The following is a 23,001-nucleotide window of genomic DNA, read 5'->3' as shown; positions in this document are numbered from 1 at the left end:
AAGCTATAACATTGAGTCTGCATGCACAGTAGCAGGACTCTGAAACTGGAATACCTAAATGGATTGCAGCCATCTATAGCCGTGTTTCCACTCACATAATTTTATGTGCATTTTGAAGTATCGCATTAGAAAGTATGCGCCTTTCTGGCAGTGCCAAACTGCAAGCCTGTGCGTATGCAGCCTTCCTCTCAGCCCTTTCAGACAGAGCAATCGGATCACAATTGAATCTCAGTGTGGACACTGGAGACACATATTAATACCAGGTGTAAATGTAATCAGGTTAAATCACATCCAGATACAATCTGGATTGGAGATGCATTTTAATGCCAGGTGTAAAGAGGGTGTTGAATGTTGACAAGAACAGTATTTATTGTCAAACTGAACTAAATGCAATGATTTCCATATGACGTGAACACAGCTCACCATAACTACAATTATACTACTCTAATTTTAACGTAACTGGTGGATTGTTGTAGTCGGCAGGGAGTCAGTAAGCAGTGCCTGTGAGGCTCAACCCTGGGATCATTAGTTCCCTCAAACCAAAGCTACGTCACCTAGCAGCCCGCGCTCCTACCTGACCTGAATTTGTTGTGCGATGGCCTCGGCTTGGCCGTGGGAAAAAACTTAGTTTGTTTGTGAGGGACAAGAGGCCACAAGTTCATTTCTTCTGATAAAAACTGCAGAGTTGCACTCTTTATTTTTGTTCACTCAGGCTCTGCTTTTTCTCTGCCGTCAGGCAATCACTCTCTTCCCTTTTGTGTTTGCTCTGGTCTGCAGCTATTTTTCACCTACTTATCTTTATGTGTGTGTGTGTGTGTGTGTGTGTGTGTGTGTTTATGAGACAGAGAGAGAGAGAGACTGTGTGGGAGAAATACTCTATCTGATATTTGGTAACATTTGGAAGGAAATTTGTACAATAAAAGGTTATGTAAGAATCACAGGACAACCGGGGGTCACTGCCCAGCCCATCCATCTCCTCTGACTTCACCCCCCCCAACCCCCCGGTCCGTATCCTGAACATACTGGAAAACATACAGGACACTATACAACACACTGGACTGGACTGAAGCTGTGTCCAGGATGCTCACACACACACACACACTCATTTAACCATCATGTATCTTGTGATAAAGTGCTCCGATCAGTTTAATGGGAAAATTGGAGTTAGCTCAATTCTGCAGTGTCACAATGAGTTCAAACTGAACCAAAGGGATAATTCATCATTGCAATCAGTTTTGTTTTCGCTTGTAGATGAAGGGAGTGCTCATTTGTCATCCTGTCTTGTTTATGATTTGGTGCTGTATGAAAAAAATACCTTCCTGAACGCTGACACTTGTTGTATTGTGTGAATGTTTTGTCTTCAGGCAGTGACAGGAGAACATCACGGATACCAAAGATGGCTCCTGTCCATTTAGATCTCCCATTCTCAAACAGCTTTACCAGAGGAGGTGAGTGTTGTTCTCTGTTTCCTACTCAACATGTCCACGTGTGTCCTCCTGCTGCCAGGTGAAATATGAAACACCGGAATCTGTCATCTGTAAGACTGTTGAGTGTTTTAGCATCATCTAGTCTGTTAAAGGGATAGCGTTGGTGTTTTGAAGTGGGGTTGTATGAGGTACTTATCCATAGTCAGTGTATTATTTACAGTAGATGACGGTTGGCACGCTCCCAGTTTGGAGAAGCAGACAGGAGGAATGGATGGAAGCAAAACATATTTTAGCCACCTAAAAGAAAGGCTCACCTAAAAAATATCAATATCAGTTTACGTAATATTTAGAGTATTTTAGTTTGTTTGTATTATTGTGTGACTTTGGTTAGTTCGGATTTACTTAAGTTACAGAATAACACAAACAAACTAACTGATCGAGGCAGCGGTAGACCAGCAACTCCCGTGTTCTGCCAGGTAAAATTACAGTTTTTTTCAATGAAGTCTGTTGGCTTTGGCGAGAGCACAGATGGATACAACGGCTTGAGTATTAATAAGTACCTCATACAATCCCACTTCAAAACACCCAAACTATCCCTTTGAGGGGGAAAGGTTACAAGAAGGGGGTTAATTCATTTTTGCTAACCGATTGGATAATCACAGTAGTTTAGGGAGGATGTTTTGCCAGCGCTACTGGTTTTCCTAGATATTCTGCCCTTCTCTCTGTTGTCTACTTGGGTCACATATTCTCCCATTTTTATCTTGTTATAAAACACATTTCATCTCACATTTTAGAAATATGATTGAATGTGTCGTCACAACCTGGTAAATCACACTCACAATGAAAAGTATGCAACTAAATCACAGACATCCTGGAAGGAGGACTTTGTGTTTCATTCAGATAGTACTGAAGGAGTACTCTTCTTGTAAAAGAGGATATTACTGCGACTTTGGAAAGTTGCATACATTTATAAGAACGTATGAGACATAATGTACAGGCCAATAATACTTACTACTGTTCAAAGTAAATTGCAAATGTTAATAGTGATTTCAATGTTTTAATATTTATCTGAAAATAACTTTCTCTACAATGAATGCCGACTTCAGACTGTCGTTTTTCTAGTTATCATACCATGAATATAATGCCTGAACGTGAGCAATTATGAACTGAATAATTGTGAAAGTACTGAGATCGTACAGTATAAGGATTGTAAAAGTATTGGAGAGCAAGAGTGAGACTAAATAATAGACTCTAAATAAACAACCACGGGACAAATGACGGAGTATTTTCAGTAAGTTTCTCATAATTAAAAAAACTGTAAACAGATCATGAAAATAGTTGGGCTTTAGTGCCTGAAGTGAATGTATCAGGTTGTTATATGCACAGTTTTTTCTATTATGTGGATCTGTGGTTTATACACCTTGTTAAATATCTGTTATTTATGTGAAGTTTAAGGTCTTATATTTCACAACGGAAACTCACTGCCACATTGACCTTTTGTGTTCTTGTGACCTGTAGTGTTTCTGCCAATAATGACCATTACTGTAAATGTAATCTCACAGATCGAAACTCAATGTGCTGTAAAATGGACAATTCATCATGGCTGTGTTAACTGGAATGTTAACTCCTCAGAGGTCAAACAACCAGTACACTATTTCTAGAGTGTTTTGTCTCAGCCAGATGTTGTTCTTGGTGCCGGTGCATGTCTGAGGTGTTAGTCAGATGAATGTCAAAGGGCAGGGAATTCTTAAACCGACTCAGCACTAAAAAGGATGACGCACCACATCCGGTTACTTAAAACATGAGCTTTTATGTCCAGTCATAATTACTGGATTTAAAGTGCAGGATTATCACTGACATACTCTTTGCCTCCTTGGAGCCAGGAGTTTCGAGTTTTGAAAGTGGTGCAAATGAAGTGATCTGACTTGTCTGAGATTACCAAGGTCAGAAAATCTGTGATATTTTAGAGATCATTTCTCAGTTTAACTCCATCTGAGTAAAACTGTCTATTACACATAAAATTATAATATAATGTTCTAATCATATTAATAATGCAGACGGAGGCATTAAACAAGCTTATCAAAGATCCCAACAGAGAGCGGATGCAGCGGAGATGTTATTGATGTGGCTGATGTTGCAAATACTGAGGAAAATGAAGTTATAAAATGTCTAATGAGAGGAGTACAATTGAGTTTATTTGCACTCATGCTCACAGTTAACAACGGAATAGAGGAAGAATTTACATTAATGAAAAAAAGTAAAATCTATACATGATTGTATATCATAAGAAATAAAAACTATACATTTATTCATAGTACACATATGCAACCATAAATACACATTTACAAATACAACCATGCTTACATTTTAAAACACTAACACACTAAAAAGAAAAACAAACAAGAACAAACCCCACAAACTAAAGCGTTTAGTCATTTTACAGTTTACCATATCACAAAGCACAACTACACAACATCTGTTATTAGTAATATAATAATACACAAAAAAACAGAAAAGAGCACAGACCTCCGCCAAGACTAAATACCATATCTCGCAATGTTAACGTGTGACATGTTTAACATGTTTAATTCAGTTTGATTTTCCCCACTACAGTCCTGGTTATAGCTTGTGTAAATCCCATTTGCAATATTTTCATGCCTGCTCTTAAGACGCAGAGAGTTTTGCACATAAAACTGCCGCCTGAAAATTGTGGTAACTTTAGTAAATCCAGTGGAATACATAGTCAGCCTCTGTTAACATGCCTCCACCTGAGGAGAGAACAACATGACAAACTGTGACTCCAGCCTGGAGCACCTGTTACACAGGTTCCTGGAGCAGAATGTGTTCCTGATAAACATTCACACCATCAATCATAACCATTGACGAACATATTCATGCATGCTATGACAATCATTCTCTGGATCATTTAAAATAACTTCATGTGGACCAGTCTCAACTCTTCATTTGCATGTTTCTGTGGTCTGAAATGATTTGTAAGTTAGGTGGTGATGTCCGTATGATGTTGACATGATTTATTTTTTCCATGCCCCTCTCCCTGCCCTCATCTTCTTTCTCTACCTCCTGTACAAACAACCACCCAGTGCTTGAGTACAGAGATAAACTATTCACTCACTCAAACCAAAAACCTGCCAGTAAGGAGAGAGTCCACCCTCAAGGTATAGTCCAACTGTCTCTTTCCCCTGCCAGTCGTCTTAAAGCGCTCCCTATCTTTCTAATGCATCCTCCGAGCCTCATCCTTTTCCTCTTTCTAACATACACAAGAGCTCACTAACCAAGTAACTTCACCACGCTGCAACCCCCCTTACATAGACCTTGTTAGACGTAGTACTAATCATGGCTGACTTTGTGGCTGCTCCTCTGGGAGCTGAGGTTTTTCACAAATCAAAGTGGCTGCTCTATTGTGGCCTTTTCCATTGTTAATGTGTTGGCTCAGCAGGGCCAACTGTGGTCAGTTACGAGTCGAGTCCAGACTGAGGAGGAAAGGAAGCAGACAACTGGTCATGAATCACTCAAAATGAGGCCACTCTGATCCTGTGGTATAATGAAGACAGACTGTGTTGTGTAAATGTGACTCAAAGCGAACAGGATTCAGTTAATATAAAAAAGAAAAATCAGATAAAAGCTCTGATCAGGGCTTCGTCTGAAATCGCACACTATGCTCTACAGACCCTATGTGTGTACTATCGTTCAACATACGTTTGTGTGAATAAACACTACTATGTATCTTTTCGGACACACTGAGCAGTAATTTACGTCGTCACTTCCTGAGAGCCTCCTTGCCGGTTGGAGACGTGTCACCATGGTAACCTGTGCCCACCTCATGTGACCAAACGATTTATGAGAATCGAATTCTGAACTAATTTAAACAATATATTAAGCCTAGCAAAGTGACATTACTTACACTTAAATTGAAGCGTTATTGACATTACAGAGCTGTCTGCCAGTAGAGTGCTGCAGGGATGACGTATATTTGTAGGCCATGTCTGTTATGAATGTAGTTGTCACTACCGCATGGCATTGTGGGATTAATGATGCCGTAGTGTCAAGCATTTGCATACTGTGATATTACACAGGAATTAGTATGCAATTCGCATAATATTTGTTTCATACTAAGGTTTCGGACATACTAAAAATCTCCCATACTGTATAAGCGTACTACATAGCATGTTAGTATGGAATTTCGGACGCAATTATGGTGTGTTATTATTACCTGTCTAAACAGCAGTCGTTTTAATCGTGCAATCAGGTGTAGTGTCAGGTGTAAACAGTTATCAGTAAACTGACCCCCGAGGATTTTAAGATATCTGTCCAAATTTATTTTGGTCAAAGGCTCTTTTATAGGCCTTTTCATTGCCATTCTGTTGCTAGGGCAACAGCTTTGGTCCAAGTTTACTTCCTGTCAGCTACTGCATTAACAAACATTGCAACAGGAAACACAAAGGGGCCCATTTGGAAGGTTTATGTTGTCAAGTTTGAAAAGGTCTGTAACTGTCGTGATTGCAGAAGCCGACATTAGTAGCAGTTTGACAGCCATGCAAATGAAAACTGAAAAGGGCTGAAAGTGATTACTGTGAAAAATCGTGTCCTTCCTGATAGTGATTCATGCTGTTTGGAAGGTATTGCATGCTGGTTTTCAGAGAATTGTGCTTCTAGACTTGTTGACTTGCAAAGAAATTCCTACAACTTCTGCTTCTAATATCTCAACACACCCGATTCACAGAGGCAACTGCTTTAGTGGTTGAGTGAAAGAATGAAGGTCATAATCCCTGTTGTACTGCTGTGCATGTAAATGTAGTCCGCATGTCATGTGTGGTTCATCATTCAGTCTTAGTTTGTTTGACAGCACGTGTACATCCGTTGTATTCGAACAGACCAGCTCCTCCTGCGTGCGTGTGTGTGACTTTTGTTTGTATCTGTGTGTTTGCAGGCATGTGGGCGAGCCTGCGCTCCAGCAGCAGACTCAGCCATCACCCGTTGACAGTAGACGTGGGCGCCAGACTAGCAGGGAAGGATCTGGCGCCCCCTGCAGGTAGCAGCAGTCTGCAGGCGCAGCTCCTGAAACAGCAAGCTGCCCTCTACGTCTTCGGAGAAAAGTCCCATTTAAGGGTGAGAATGAAAAGAAAGCCGCTCTCTGGAGGCTGAGGGGACATGGTGTTATAAGTTGTTTTAAATCTACTCTCAGTGTCCACTTTATCGGGTACACCTGTTCAGTCCAATGCAATCCCATACAACTCTTCATAAAGTCTACTTTTATGATGCCTATGACGTTGAGTCATCGAGGCGTTCAAATCATCAAATCATATGTTTTTTCATTGAGGTCAAAGTGGTGGTGTTGCATTATATTCAGAGGTGTTTTGTGATATTCTGACTCTTCATTTCAGACAATGTCACCAAAAACTGAAGGGTAAGATTTTGCACAGCCTTAGTGATTAAAGACAGACTTGTAAATAAGCGAAAACACAATAAGAAAATAACTAATGAGATGGAGGTGGAGACACAAAACAGAGTGCTGTGTCCTTCCCCTCAGAGGCTGTAGTTTGTGATGTTTTAATTATACATGATACTTGTTTCCTCCTTCTTATGTGTAAAGGAGTTGGACAAAACAAAATCATCTTTCAATATAGTACAGTCCAATACAATACCACCAACATCCCATAGCTTACTGTGCTTACTGTAGGTGTTAAAATGCCTACCAGGAACTAAAGCCCCTGGTTCAAGTCTGACTGAAGACTTTTATTGCATCTCTTTCTCCATCATTTCCTGTCATCTCTGTCTGCTGTCACTCTAAATCACTCCCAAATTAATAATAACAAAAAACAAAAAACAAAAAACAGATATTGTAGATTTAGGGCTGTCAACGAATAGTCTAAATTTGAATATACACCGATCAGCCGTTACATTATGACAGCAAGGGCATCCTGACCGGTCTGCGGCTACGCAGCCCCATACACAACAAACTGCAATGCACTGTGTGTTCTTACATCTTTCTATCAGAACCAGCATTAACTTTCTCTGCTATTTGAGCTCCAGTAGCTCTTCTATTGTATTGGACAACATGAGCCAGTCTTCACTCCCCACGTGCATCAATGAGCCTCGGGTCTGACCCTGTTGCCGGTTCACCGGTTCTCCTTCCTTGGACCACTTTTGGTATTTCCCGACCACTGCAGACCGGGAACATCCCACGAGAGCTGCAGTTTTGGAGATGCTCTGACCCAGTCGTCTAGCCAGCACTATTTGGCCCTTGTCAAAGTCGCTCACATCCTTACGCTTGCCCATTTTTCCTGCTTCCAACACAAAGTTAAAAGTTCAAAATGTTCACTTGCTGCCTAATATCTCCCACCCACTGCCAGGTGCCATGGTAACGAGATTATCAATGTTATTCACGTCACCTGTCAGTGGTCTTAATGTTATGGCTGATCGGTGTATAACGCCCAAATGAAAAGAGAACAAGGATTCATGATGTTTTTAAGTTTGACACATCTGTTATTGATTAATCTGTTATTAAATCTGTTTATTTTTGCGAACAATCAGTTAAAGTTCTTCTGCTTGTCTATAAATCTCTGCATGGCTTGGCCCCTTCCTATTTATCCAATCTTCTCAACCGCTACATACCGACTCGCTCTCTGCGCTCCTCTGGTGCCTATCTACTCTCCACTCCCACCTCCAGGCTCCGCACTTTGGGTGACGGGGCCGTCAGTGTGGCTGGCCCTAACCTCTGGAATGCTCTTCCTCAGGGTCTGCGCCAGTGCTCATCTGTTGCTTCGTTTAAATCAGAACTGAAAACACATCTTTTTAGTTTAGCCTTTCACGGAACTTCGTAATATGTTTATTATGAATGAACCCATTTACCTGTATTTATTTTAAATTTCATTTTGTTGTTCTTTACACTGTAATCTTGCATGGACTGTCTTATCTTGTTTGTAAGGTGCCCTTGGGTGTCTTGAAATCGTTCACTTGCTGCCTAATATATCCCACCCACTGCCAGGTGCCATCGTAATGAGATAATCAATATTACTCACTTCACCCGTCAGTGGTCTTAATGTTATGGCTGATCGGTGTATATTTAAATAGTAAATAAAAAAAGATATTAAACCTTCGCTGTGTCTTCTCCCTTTGTGTTGACAGGGCCTCAGAGTGGACTCCTCTTTGAACTGTGAACTGGTGCCGGTGGACTTTTCAGACACACGGCAGGTGAAAGCCTCTTTTAAAAAGATGCTGAGAGCCTGCGCTCCCAGCGCCACCTCGTCCGACTCAGAGGACTCCTTCCTCAAAGCCTTGGAGGACTCTGAATGGATCCTGCAGGTGAACAAACACATAAACAACACAGTTTTATAAGGATTCACATGAACTGTAACACAGTGACTCAGGCTCTAAAAATGATGTGAGAACGACCCAGCCGTCCGCTTTCACTGCTCATCCTGTGTAAATCCACTCTGAAGCCATTTTCCCAAGAGAAACAGATTTTCATGCTGGTTATCTGATGTACCCCCTGCAGCGTTACAATGAGCATATCGGATATTATTATCTGTGGGAAACCCTTTATAGGATACAAGCTGCACTCGGCAAGCAATTTACCAGTAGGCCAATGGTAACATATGCACAATGAGGATTAACTGTGTGTGTGTGTGTGTGTATATATATGTGTTCACATGCACATATGTTGATCTCCCACAGCTTCACAAGATCCTGCAGCTGGCACTGATGCTGGTGGAGCTTCTGGACAGCGGCTCATCTGTTCTCCTCAGCCTGGAGGACGGCTGGGACATTACTACACAAGTGAGAATAACGCACAAATACCTTTGTTAATAAATGCACAATTAAGTCAATACTTAATTCAATTCAGTTTTCAATTCAATTTATTTATATAGCATCAAATCATAACAGAAGTTATCTCGAGACCCTTTTCATATAGAGCCGGTCTAAACCATACGAAATAGTTTACAGAGACCTAACAAGAGATCCCCCATGAGCAAGCACTAGGGCAACAGTGAGAAGAAAAACTCCCCTTTAATGGGTAGGAACCTTGGGCAGAACCAGGCTCTGGGTGGGCGCCCATCTGCCTTGACCGGTTGGGTTGAGAGAAAGAGAGAGAGACAACAACAATAATTGCACAACAGCTGTAATGATAATAGAAAAGGGACTAATAATGATAATTGTAGTGGTGGATGTAACAGAATGGTAATAGTAATAGCAGTAATTTAGACCTGAGAGAGAACATGGAGAGCTTTAACGTGGAGCACAGTTTGTCTTTTGGTACGTTTCCATCAACCTGTTCTTCATATAAAGAGAGTATAAAAAACCCCTGAGGGGAAATAAAGGAGATTAAAACAAAGTAATATCACAAAAATACTAATACAGAAGTAGGGACGCTGGCATAATGAAAAAAGAAAAATCATTCACGTCATTACATGCCTCCACTGCACCTTAAAGCTCATAAACGAAGGAATAAGACGACGGGGGTCGTTAAGTGTATATAACCACAACTTCCCTGAAGTCCAGATGGGGTGCTTGTTACATTTCACTCCTCTTTCTAATCATAGCAGTTGATAAAAACACCACAGGGAACACTTGGATCAAAAAGAAACACATTAAATCATTAAACCAAACACATAAGTAACATCCTGAGTGGGAAGCAGCAATGAAACGCCATGATGTATCAAGTTACTGACAACCAGTTCATTATGTAATTCCGTACTCGAATATATTTGCAAAAAGCAAACACTGATTCATATTGTATTTTGCCAAAATTTCAAAAATAAACTTGTGTGACATTTTAAAGAAAGCGTAACTTGGCTGTAATTGTAAAATGTAAAATAAATCACTTGTTAAAGATGAATTATTGCCAGAAAGCAACTCATAAAACACTTGTTTACATTATGAGTAACCTTTAACTTATTGTTTTTGATGTAAAACATACAAACACCACAAGAGGGAAACTGTTAGATAGCCGCCCCGTCGCCATACATTATCATTATCTAGTGTGAAATATTGAGATTGAAAGCAGAAACGGGTAACTAAATAATAGTCAAAACATAATAGTTTAAATGTGATATATAGATGTTGACTTTTAAAACAGAAAACAAGCGTTTAATATTGTGATATTTACTGGAAATTACATACAATATACCCAACAACAATTAGGAAAGTTTCTCATCCATTGGGGGATTTCAAAGCGAGCGACAGGAATATGTAGAAACTAGGGCTGTCAATCGATTAAAATATTTAAATGCCGATTAATCGCATGATTGTCCATGATTAATTACGATTAATCGCAAATTAATCACACATGTTTTATCTGTTCAAAATATACCTTAAAGAATATTTAATACTTTTTTCAACATGGGAGTGGGCAAATATGTTTGTTTTATGCAAATGTATGTCTATATTTATTATTTAAAATCCATTATCAACACTAAACAATGACAAATATTGTCCAGAAACCCTCACAGGTACTGCATTTAGCATCAAAAATATGCTCAAATTATAACATGGCAAACTCAAGCCCAACAGGCAACAACATCTGTCAGTGTGTCAGTGTGCTGACTTGTTAAATTGATCAAAACTGCATGTGACCCATAGAACCCATTTTCATTCACATATCTTGAGGTCAGAGGTCAAGGGGCCCCTTTTAAAATGGCCCTGACAGTTTTTCCTCGCCAGAATTTAGTGTAAGTTTGGAGCGTTATTTAGCCTCCTACAACAAGCTACTATGACATGGTCGGTCCCAATGGATTCTTTAGGTTTTTGTAGTTTTATATGATTCCAGTATCTTCACTCTAGTTTTAAAACTGAGCCCGGTACAATCTCCGAACGATACAATTTTAAGGGATTCTCCACAGAGTGAGACCGCACTGGGCCATGTGTGAGTCATAAATCTGGCACACCTGCTCTTCATGCTGATCTTCTAATCAGCTCCGTCACTTGTGACCCGATGCAGCGATAGATAATGAAAAGGTCTTGAAGGCTCACTGATTTGTGCTGATTTCGAAAGTTCATGGTTCTGATTTTAAGGCACGTAAACAAAAAGTCTGTTTCAATCCTGATCAATTGTCTGTATCCACTTCCTGCCGCATTCAGCATTTCCTTGCATATTTGCTTTCTGAGCTCATATTTTCCATGTTGACCTGTTGAAGTGCACATGTTTGTGTTGGATGCGCGTGTCCTTCAAAATGTGTTTACGGGATTTGCAAAGCCCTGGGCTGCTGTTTAAAAGCACACTTTGTGGACCCCTTTATGCCTGGCACGTGTTCGGCCCGGAGCATCTCTCTCCACGGGCCACCGGCTCCATCACGCCAGGTCCTGATCAGCCCACACATGCAAATGGGCTCCATATGCTCTGGCTCTCCTGCCTCGGTCCACGGACCATAGACACCCAGCAGACAGGATGCAGATCTGTCTTTGCTTTCTTTTTAAAACCCTGTTTTCTGTTTCTCCGGCTAACCCTCTGCCTCTCTCATATCCTCTCTCATGCCTTGTCTCCTTCTTAAATCCACTCCTCAGTCCGCTGTAGTCTCACAAATAATCTGGGCGGTTTATATCAGTGCCGGGGTCGCGGGGGGCTTTCTATACCACTCAGGACTGGATGTTCTCGTAAACCTCACGGGGAAGCCATGAACTGTTTTCCTCGCTCATTCCACGTGTCAGGGCTCATTAGTTGTGTCGGAGGAGACGCGGGCAGGGACGCAAGCCAAGCATACTGCATGTGCAGACAAGTGGTTCTCAACTGGTGTTTTGCGGAGCGAGCCTGAAGACTTCGCTTCGATGTTATATAAATGTAATTGATAGCAGATGATCTGTTTAACGTCTTGTTGTCAGAAGATGTTGTGTTCAGCCTTTGAAGGGATGCAAGGCAGAATCATGCCATCCAAGAAAAAAAAAAAGAATGCTGAATCGTAATCAAACATGACAAACTGAAAAATATTGTGCACCGTGGTGAAGAAACAGCTGCCACTCTCCTTTAGTGGTACGACGATCATATTAGCCTAAATATCAGGGGTTTTCAACCCTGTATATTTAACATAATGAGAAGTATCATATTCAGTCAGTCTCACTGGCATTGACAGTGGGTTGTTGATCCAGTATTTTTCCACTGAGACTAATTCCAGATACGCTGGTATCGGCATAAATGTCAGCAGATACTGTAAATAACAAGAAACACAACAAAACACGTTTTAGGTCATTTAGAAACGGTGTCACCATTAGTTTGTCCATCAGAGAGCTCAATACACATCTTAGTCGCAATTCCTTAAAAAATACACTCACAAATGTTTGTTTATGTTATATAAAAAAATATAAATATATCAACGTTTTAAACTCTCAAATATCAATATTGGTCTTAGCCTCAAAAATCCAGTGTCCAAGATTCATATTATAAATGTTTTGCTTACATGGTCATTAGAAAATGTACACAAATACAGCAACACATCAAACTAAACGTTGTCACAGGTCACTCAGACACACATTCAAGTTATTCCATGTTTAAACAGGTTAGTTGTTCATTGTCTTGTTGTCCAAATTTCTGTCAAAAATATTTTGTTATGGCTGCACAATTAATCGAAATTTTATCAAAATTGCATTATGGCCTACTGCAAAACCTTTTTCAATTAAATATTGTGTTGCTGCAGAGATGTCCTTTCCTACACATCGTATTCTACAGACTTAAGAAAACATCTTTGTTTGATACAGATCCCCACAAAAATCACACCATAATCATTTTAATATGTTTTTCAATGAAAATGAGAATAATGATGTAAAAATGATCATTCTCTCTAATATCCAAATCATATCTCAATTACATTCTCAGTCAAAATAATCGCAATTAAATCGTTTTTCAAAATAGTCCAGCTCTATATTTTGTTTGACTCATTTTCATGTCAACCAAACTTCATTAGTGTATCTTTAACTTTTTTTTTTTTTTTTTTTTAAGTAGGCAACAATGGCACTTTCACAAGCCAACGTTTAGTTAGTTTTTATCGCACTCTGGTGCGGTTTGTTTGGGCGGTTGTGAACGCAGTAATCATACACTGGTGCGGACCAAATCAACTGGACCAAGACCGCTTGCGAGAGGTGATTCTGGACCGTTTCCAAGCGAAACAAAACACAGGCTGCCTGGGCGGGCATTTGTTGAGATGGACACAGGTAAACAACAGGTTAACATGAGTGGGAGAGGACTGACCTGGACTTGTTCAGAAGTCCGATGTCTTCTTCACATCTGGGTCAAAGAGAACTTACAGAATAAATTCCACAAAAATAGTGACGTTTATAAAGTCATTCAAGATAAACTGGAGGAGAAGCTCCTTCGTACACGCCTCTCAGCAAATTATTTTTTATTTGGTCCCCTTTAATTTGTGCACTGTCAAACCAAAGCAGACTAAATAGAAAACTAACCAATAGTATCAATTTAACTCTGATCCGGACTAACCAAACGGAATATGGCTTGTGAACGCACCCTAAAAAAATCAAACATACCACAATTCAGTAGAAACATACAGAAGAGATTGATATTTTTCTTGTTAATGGATGATTGTTAATACTACAGATAGGTATTGTATCTGACCCATCTCTTCCTCATACATCACTCTCACCTTTTCTTCTTTCTCTCTGCAGGTGGTGTCTTTGGTGCAGCTGCTGAGCGATCCTTTCTACCGGACTCTGGAGGGTTTCCAGGTGCTGCTGGAGAAAGAGTGGCTCTCCTTCGGCCACAAGTTCAGCCAGCGGAGCAACCTGAGTCCCAGCAGCCAGGGCGGCGGCTTTACACCCATCTTCCTGCAGTTCCTGGACTGTGTGCATCAGGTGAGGTTTACCTTCACTTACCACAGGTCCTCCGTACAGTCAAGCATATCTGACTTGGGGCGACCTGGTAGCTCACCTGGTAGTGTGGGTGTCCCATATACTGAAGGCTGAGTCCTTGCTGCCCAGGTTTCGAATCCAACTGCTGCATGTCTTTGATGACATATCACTATCACTGACAAATTAAGTAAAAATCCCCCAAAAATAATCTTTAAATAAATAAAAACAATAGAGAAAGCATTTTCTGCTACATGACTTCTCTCCACTCCCCATGATCCCCCTAACTTAACACCATTCATACCGTCTTCATGAGCTCATCACATTCCTCAGAAGCGAGAGGGCAAAGAAGGCGAGAAATTCAGATGTCGTTATCTATACATTTGGTTTAGTTTTTCACTTTGCATTCCCAACTCTGGATGTGTAATTTCCACACTGTATTGCAACAGGGAGTGTGTGCAGGGAGGCTGCTGCCCAGATGGTCCGTGAACCCAGTGATCAGCACTGAGCTGTCTGTGCTCGCGTGTTTCAGCATCCCTTCACATTTCAGTGCGTGTTTAGAGCTGCATGGGGGAAATTGCGGTTGTGGGGATTGAGAGTCTCTAAGAAGGTTTGGGTGTGCTTCAGGATTTCAGGGGGGGGGAGGGGGGAGTGGAGTTAATAACGAAGCTCATACAGCTGAGGTCCAGAGAGCTGTGTCCTCTCTGAGAGGCTAACTTTAGAGAATGTCTTGGGGGTGTTTTTGGTTTCTCCTGGGGTCAGGCAGGCCCACTCCCATACACTTACATCAACACATAGTTTCTGCATTTGTCTTTTGAAACTGTAGTCCTGGCAGCTAAGACAGTTTGGCGGGGGTCCTGGGGTCTGGAGAGCTGTAAACGGGGGGGAGAGGGGATTCGGACAAGAGCTGAAAATAGAAGTGCCTCATCTCCAAAACAGCTGTTGTTTTTGCCAATAGACCCAGGTGGCCTCAAATATTCAACGCTTCTCCCTCACTGGCCACCTCACACAACTGGATGGGAACAATGGAGCAGCAGTCCTGCCGGCTCGGTCTGGATAGTGTCTGGCGGTGATGATATCACTGAACTTTGCCCCCACGCGGACAGGAGACATTCTTTCCTGTTTTAATCGGTCATTTATGCACCGGAGGGATGTGAAGCCACAACAAGAGGACGTGATCCAGCTGTCACACACACACTCTGACCTTCCCTCTCTGTCTCCTAATCTAATCTTTATTCATCTTTTCATGTCTTTGCAGATTTTGGAGCAGCATCCTCTGGAGTTTGAGTTTAATCAGTATTATCTGAAGTTCCTGGCCTATCATCACGTCTCTAACCGCTTCAAGAACTTCCTGTTGGACTCCGACTATGAGCGCTTGGAACATGGTTAGTGTCATTTACAATTTAAACCGGGGGGGGGGGGGGGGGGGGGGGGGGGGTTTCGTATTATCACTTTTTATACTGAGGAAATGCTTTATTACAATTGGCTGTATGTTACTTTCATATAACCAGGCACGTTTTAACAAAGATTAGTGTATCAAAATTAGTGCTTTACCGTAAAATGTCCATGTGTAAAACAAGTTCCCCAAACAAAATGCAACACTGAAACAGCATCAGAAGCCTGCATTGTTTCTGCTAGTTGCACCATGACGAGAAAAGCATTGTCACAAACTACTTCATGTTGAAAGTTAATAGGAAAATACACCAAAATATTGTCTTACTTATATTTAATTTAAAGGTACAGTGTGTAGGATTTGGCAGCATCTAGTGGTGGGGTTGCAGATTGCAACCAACTGAGTACCCCTCTGCTCACTCCTCCCTTTCCAAGACTGCGGTAACACGAGCTGCTGAGTTTAAAACCGCAGTAACGCCGTCTGCCTCGCTCAGAGGCCATCCTTACCATAGTAAAACTACTTTAGGAACAACGGAAGTCAGACGGCGGCTGGCGGTACCACGGTTTTGCACTCTGCAGCTCACGGTACCACAGTTTCACAAGTGTGTTGGAGAACCACGGTGGCCTTCAGGTAACAAAACTAAAACTACTGCGTTAAAACACATCATGTGGTTTGGCTTAAAATGACTTAAAACAAAACCAAAACGCAAGACATGACTGCGTTTCACACGGGACACAAACACCGGTCTCCTGGGGGAAAGTCTGGTGTTTGTTGGACCCGTACACCTCCCCTCCCGCTCGCCGGTAGTGGTCATTCTCACTTGTTATACCCGTTAATAGTCAATAACATTTTTATTCAACGTATTTACATTCAAGGTCGCTCGATATACTACGTCACCCGCTCTGCGCATCGCTCGTTGTACTACGTCACTCGCTGCAGCTGTCCGCAAAAGACAAACATACGCAACAAAATACGTTTCCTTACAAACGCAATTTAGTTGTATGGGAACGTAATTTTTAGGAGACAGGGCTGGTAGAAACAAGACGGAGCAACATAGCGGACTCCGTGAAGAGGACCCGCTCCATATGTAGATATAAACGACTCATTCTAAACTAACGAAAACACAATTCTTAGTTTCAGGTGATTATACACTAATGAAAACATATTTATGAATATTATATTCCATTTCTGCAAATAGATTCCCCGAAATGTTACACACTGTTCCTTTAAATTAATTATGAGGTGGGATGTCGTGGGTTATTACGTGTGTGCTTGAAGATGATATGTGTGTAGATCTCCGTTGATGAACGTAGCCAGCCAAAACCTTCTCTCATATCCTGTTATATAACACATAATCCCCTTTTGTTGAATTACAACTATTATTAACAGAGTGTTGCATCAGTCAAAACAATCTGTGAGATTAAGTGGCCCATGTGCTCAGCAGCTTCTCCTCTGTGTGTTTCGCAGGCACGCTGTTTGACGATAAAGGTGATAAACAGGCCCGGAGAGGCATCTGTATCTGGGAGAGCATGAACAGGATGCACCGGAGGAGTCCCATCTTCTTCAACTATCTGTACAGCCCCTCAGAGAGCGACGTGAGTGTTTCTGTCTGCCTTTCTGTCCCTCCTGTCACAGAGCTCCCCGTACATCCGACAGCTACAGCTGATTCATGCAGCTCCCACACTGAGGAGCGACGGTGTGGTTGAACTGTCTTGTGCTGTCATATCTATATTAAAAACTAGAAATCAACTCTTATTATTTATACACAGTTATTTCACACTGTTTTTTTGTTACACATTGTGGACTTTTTGATTATCCTCAACAATAAATCACACTCCATATATTTGATCTTTTCTCCACAGTATTTTACATGATGGACACGATAAGATTGCATCCGATTCTCATTTCAACTTTTCTGTTTTGTAGGTGATCCTGAAGCCTTCGATCATTATCCCCAGCCTGATTAAATGGGACTACTTCACGGATGAGACTCTCTCCACGGGGCCGTGTTACGACTGGAGGATGATGGTGGCGAGGTCGGACAGCTCAGAGGAGGTGCACACCCTCTCCAACAGTAAGAGGAGGATTGTGTGGCCGTGTTACAGCAGCGTGAGCCGCGCCCAGCCTGACGCCATCACCAAGCTCCTCACTGTAAGAGTTGTTAATTAAAAGATACACATTTTATCCCGTTTGTTCTTATATCATATGTCAACATTTGTTGTCTCTCTTGGCTGTTGTTGGTGCTGCAGGATGTTGGGAAGCTGGAGGGTGAGCTGAACCAGGCCTCGGAGAGATGGCAGACAACTCTGGAGAGAGTCCGAATCAGCATTCAGGAAGACCTCGCACAAGAAGGAAATGTGCGTGTTAGAAGAATAACGATGACAGATGTTGTATTAAAAAATAACAGGAAGGACAAATCTCAGTTGTTAAATTGTGTAAAACTATTCTATTCCCACTCGTGTGTTTGCAGCTCCGTAAACAGTCCACGGTGTCCATCTCGGGCCTCATTCCCACGTCCAGCATTCAGGCTTTCCAGCGGCGCTCAATGCTGCACCTGCCAGACAGCGGGCTGGTCGAAGACCGCAGCACCGCCACGGCCAATGGGATCAACCGCCGCGCCGCAACACTTTACAACCAGTTCACCCCCAAGAGCGAGGAGAACAGGTGGGTCGTGAACTTCCTGAGTCCCGGAACAAATAAGAAGTCCACATTTGATTCCCTTAAAACTGCTGCCGAGGGGCCAGTCCAGTTTGGGAAGGCGAGTCAGTGCTGTGGTATGTGTGTGTGTGTGTGTGTGTGTGTGTGTGTGTGTGTGTGTGAGGACTGTCTGTACTCTGTTAAACTCATCGTGTGTAATTCTACAATTATCAGGAGGTTAAAGTACAATCTCTTGGCTCTAATATCTGGTTAGTTTCCTGAGTTGGACAAATAAATATTAATATTTACTCTCTGTAAATAATTTATAAGCTCTTCATGTTTCAAAAATGTTTTGACCGACGAAAGTTTTAACAGATGAAGAGAGTTTATCAGAAACACTTGACAGTCGATAAGTATTTCGTCATATTATCTATAAATCATATAATCCTCTAAATTATTCCAATTTCCTGTTAAATACTTCATGTTTCTAATCATGTTAACTCTCCTGCAATACAGCTGTTGATACCGATAAAATTATATTTTGCTTTATATTTGTCTTAAAAAGTAAAAACTCGTCATGTCCGTGTTGAAGCTTCTTTTTGATCATTTAAACACGGTATTTTAGATGTTAATCATTCCACAGCTTTGTTGAAATAAATTCAAATATGAGAGTTGAAATCTCTATAAGAGACACTGAAAGAAGATATGTAGGACATTCTGATCTGTCAGAGTAATACAAATATCCACTTCTGACCTCTTTCCACAACGGGTACATAATGTACAAACGGTACTGGAGTTGTTCTCGTACATATGGAGAAACACGACGTTCAGACGTTGTCTCTGTCCTGTATGTCCTTCTGGGATAAACTCCATCTAACTTTGATCATGAACAGGAATAACGAGTCAAATAAAAATGTTTAGGAATAATGTTTAAGTGGACTGTGCTTAAAGTTTCCTAAATGCGAGATTTGCGAGTGCTGACAGAGCTAACAGGGCTAAGTGTTAACCTAGAGTAGTGCAGAGCAGCGGCCGTGAGCTAGCCAGTGGGGCACGAACATGCACGAAATGGCACACACGGCCGGCCCGGCTATATCAACAAAGCACGGAGAAGCTCAACACACACAGAGGGAGAGCAACTTCATTCTCTGCTCAGGTAGACATTACTCCTCTATATAGTTGTTTGATGCTATATCAATGCTCTGAATATCGAATAGAGCACCTTTAAAGGGATAGTTCAGATTTTTTGAAGTTGGGTTGTATGCGATACTTATCCATTAGTCAGTCTACAGTAGATGGCAGTCGGCACGCCCCCAGTTTGGAGAAGCAGGCAGGAGTACTGGCTGCTAAACATATTTCAGCCACCTAAAAGAAAGGTCCACCTTGAAAAATCAATAACAGCTTAAGGGTATGCTATGATTAGAATATTTTCACTGTTTCACCTTGCCGTCAGACAGCCCTCTCCAACGGGGAACTGAAGCTGTTATTCTCTCTCTTTAAAGCCACCAGGCTCCTTTGACAGAAACAGTCATTTTACCTCACAGAACACAGGAGTTGCTGGTCTACCGCTGCCTCGATGTGTTATTTTGTTTGTGTTATTGTGTGACTTTGGTCTTTTAAAGGGTTAGTTCGGATTCGCCAAATTGTTTTTGTCAAAGGAGTCTGGTGGCTTTGAAGAGAGCATAGATAACGACATCAGTTCCCCGCCTGAAAGGGCTGTCTGACGGCAAGGTGAAACAGTGAAAATGTTCTAAATATAGCGTACACTTAAAATTATAGTGATTTTTTTAGGTGGCTAAAATATGTTTTGCTGCCGGCCCCGTCCACAGCAGTACATTGCTTTGCACCATTTTTAAGTGTAGCAAAAGGTACAGAGACATAACATCCAGTCTAAATGCACTTGGATGTCACTGTGTGTTATTCCTCAGGTCGTACGAGGGGATCCTGTATAAACGTGGAGCGCTGCTGAAAGGCTGGAAGCCTCGCTGGTTCGTATTGGACATTACGAAACACCAGGTGAGCTAAGCTGCACCACATTCATGTTTAAGAAACCCTCATCTCAGTGACGGGCTGCATGTTAACGTTCACATCTTCACAGATGAGGTACTACGACACCGGGGAGGACACAAACTGCAGAGGCCACATCGATCTGGCGGAGGTGGAGTCTGTAATAATCACCGCGCCCGCTATAGGAGCTCCCAAACACATCAGTGAAAAGGCTTTCTTTGACGTGAGTACATGTTCACCCAAATGTCCACTGGATGCAGCCGTGACCCGTCTCTGTTGCACAACGATATGGAAAACATGTCTTTATGAACGTGGCGACTGATATTTGTGGCTGTAAGTTACTAGAACAGTAAAACTAAAATTCTTTCAAAATGGAAGATTTAAAGGCCCTGACACACTAAGCCATCAGCTGGCTGTCGGACAGTTGGGGGCTGTTGGTGAGCGTCTGTCAGCCTTGTTTTTGCGGTGTGTCCCGCACCGTCAGCTCTAGGCTGCCCGTGTTGGAGTTTTTTTGGTCGATTCAGCATGTTGAATCGGCATCGGAGCTCGTCGGTGAGAGAAATCACTCTGATTGGCTGTTCAGCTTAAACGAATCAGTGCATGAGAAGAGAAACGTAAAGTGAGGAAAGCAAGCAAACGAATAAAGTCAAGAGTGCAAACACAGAAGGCTCTTCTCATTTTTCATCTTCATCTCATCTGATCATTCCAATACACGTATATTTTCACAACGACATGGCCATCTGGAATGAAGATAAGTGGTGAGTGAGAGTGGTGTGAAAAGGGTTGGCAAACGCCGCTTTGTTTCATGTACATATCATAACAACGGCTCGTATATCCGCTGTCATTGGTCTTCTGTTTTCCCTTTTTGAATGACAAATAGAGACTACCGCGACCTGCTGGTGTGGAGTTATTTCATCTCACGTAGGCGCAGGATGTACGTGGTAGTTGGCCGTTGGCTGTAGTCTTTGCGGTGTGTTCAAGTGCAGCTTTTTTGGCCAAGACACAGGCGACGTGAGGCATCATGCGGTCGGCCAACCCTACATCCAAGTCTGTTCTGTCCCTTTTGTTCCATATTTAACCCTTGTTGTCTGACACCTCTGTAGCTGAAGACCAGCAAGCGAGTCTACAACTTCTGCGCTTCCGACGCGCCCAGCGCTCAGCTGTGGATGGACAAGATCCAGAACTGCATCTCCGATGCCTGAGCAGTGAACCTCAGAGCCTGAGCGCTGACGTCAACATCACGACCACGAAGAGGCGGCATCAGGAGGCTGAGAGCAGAGACGTGACCACCGCTCGACGCAGCTTACAGATGTCTTTAATTGGGGGACCACAGTGAACAAAGTGCCTGGTAGTGGAGGATGAACACTGATCATCCACCTCTCTGCCTGCTGTTACTCAGCGGCTGGTCGGGCCGTCGTCCATCAAACACATTCGTCTCTGCTGTCAGCTCCCTCCTCCGCGCCTCCGACAGGGATCAAGTGAAGATAAGCTGATGTTTTAGTGGACTGCACTACCAAGGAAATGCTATCCTACTTAAGCTGTAAATAGATCAAAGCAATATCACTGGCCATTCAAACTGTGGGTTCAATTTTAGACTTAAAAAATGTAGAAAATAGCCTATAAAATAATTTCTATCGGATATTTTACTACGAGGAAAAAGGTTATTGCTGCTTAAAGAAACGTATGAACCGCCAAAAACTCAGAGATTTTAATGCACAACATGAAAAAGCAATTTGTTTGCACTTAGTTCTTAAGTATGCACTCCTTATCAAATATAGATTTTGTAACAGATGCAAACCGCGAGGCTAAAGGCATTACTTTACAATGTACATACGTTTCCTCAAGACAGTTTAAATGAAAAGAATTTGCACAGTGAGTTCAAAAAGAGTTTCCTGACATTTTTCTATTTAAATACGTGATGTTTTTCTCTATTTTGTTTAATGTTTTATTGACTTCTGGATAACACGTGTCTCATGTAATGTAAATTATTATTTTTTATTAAAAGTGTAACTGTGTAAGTGTGGTGGCTTCATGTGTTCCTGTAAATACCTGTGTGACATTTCATTTTATATACTGTATGATGTACTGAACATAAGTATACTTTTCTAACCTTAATTCTAATGTGACCAACAAGTCTTCTTTTTTTTTTTTTTAATGTGTCTTTACTGGTGCAAAAACCTGAGTGGCCTGTTCCCCGTTTGTGATGAAACCTTGTTCTGAAAATGAAATGGAGATTGTTTTGGGTTTGTTGTTGTTGTTCAGATTGTCCAGGCAGGCTCTGTGTCTTTAAGGGCTTTTAAAAAGTAATTGAATATATCATGTAGGACGTTGTGGTTTTCAGAGATCCCCGTCTTGTCTGTTCTGTTTGTGCAACCGATACAGTTTCATTAAAAAAAGAAGAAAAAAATGCCAATAAAACTACTCCAAGATGTCAGAGGCTTTTTTTGTTTCTGTATATTTGTACCATGTTTTGTGGTGACACTAATTTTTTGGAAATAAACCAAACATACTTGAAACCACCCGTTGCTTTTGTTCTTGTTTAAGTGAGTGAATATCAAAGCGTTCGCTCATTTATTGTGTAAAAGCAGGAATACCACAATGTGAAAATACTCTGTTACAAGTTAAAGTCCTGCATTTAAAGTTTTATTGAAGTGGAAGAACAAGTATTATCAACAAAATGTTTTCAAGTGTGAAAAGTAAAAGTACTTAATAATAGAGTGGCTCCTAAAATAA

General features: G+C 41.6%; 1 protein-coding gene across 3 annotated transcripts in view; it reads left to right on the top strand.

Annotated features, from left to right (window-relative positions):
- The window catches only part of sbf2 (SET binding factor 2), a 118,530-nt gene extending 95,743 nt beyond the window's left edge, over positions 1-22,787 (top strand). For 2 of the 3 annotated variants that reach the window (XM_037748319.1, XM_037748301.1), the window contains 14 exons: positions 1,365-1,448; positions 4,529-4,603; positions 6,376-6,554; positions 8,574-8,750; positions 9,123-9,224; positions 14,055-14,240; positions 15,493-15,619; positions 17,095-17,222; positions 17,554-17,778; positions 17,877-17,984; positions 18,098-18,291; positions 20,190-20,277; positions 20,360-20,491; positions 21,372-22,787. In XM_037748319.1, the coding sequence (XP_037604247.1) occupies positions 1,365-1,448; positions 4,529-4,603; positions 6,376-6,554; positions 8,574-8,750; positions 9,123-9,224; positions 14,055-14,240; positions 15,493-15,619; positions 17,095-17,222; positions 17,554-17,778; positions 17,877-17,984; positions 18,098-18,291; positions 20,190-20,277; positions 20,360-20,491; positions 21,372-21,470 (1,904 nt within the window). In that variant the 3' untranslated portion in view covers positions 21,471-22,787. The remainder of the gene's footprint in view (positions 1-1,364; positions 1,449-4,528; positions 4,604-6,375; positions 6,555-8,573; positions 8,751-9,122; positions 9,225-14,054; positions 14,241-15,492; positions 15,620-17,094; positions 17,223-17,553; positions 17,779-17,876; positions 17,985-18,097; positions 18,292-20,189; positions 20,278-20,359; positions 20,492-21,371) is intronic. The other variant, XM_037748311.1, reaches the window with a different exon arrangement.
- The last annotated feature ends 214 nt before the right edge of the window (positions 22,788-23,001 follow it).

This window comes from Sebastes umbrosus, chromosome 2 (assembly GCF_015220745.1).
Source record: "Sebastes umbrosus isolate fSebUmb1 chromosome 2, fSebUmb1.pri, whole genome shotgun sequence".
Taxonomy (NCBI): Eukaryota; Metazoa; Chordata; class Actinopteri; order Perciformes; family Sebastidae; genus Sebastes; species Sebastes umbrosus.
This window is presented reverse-complemented; position numbering and strand designations above follow the sequence as displayed.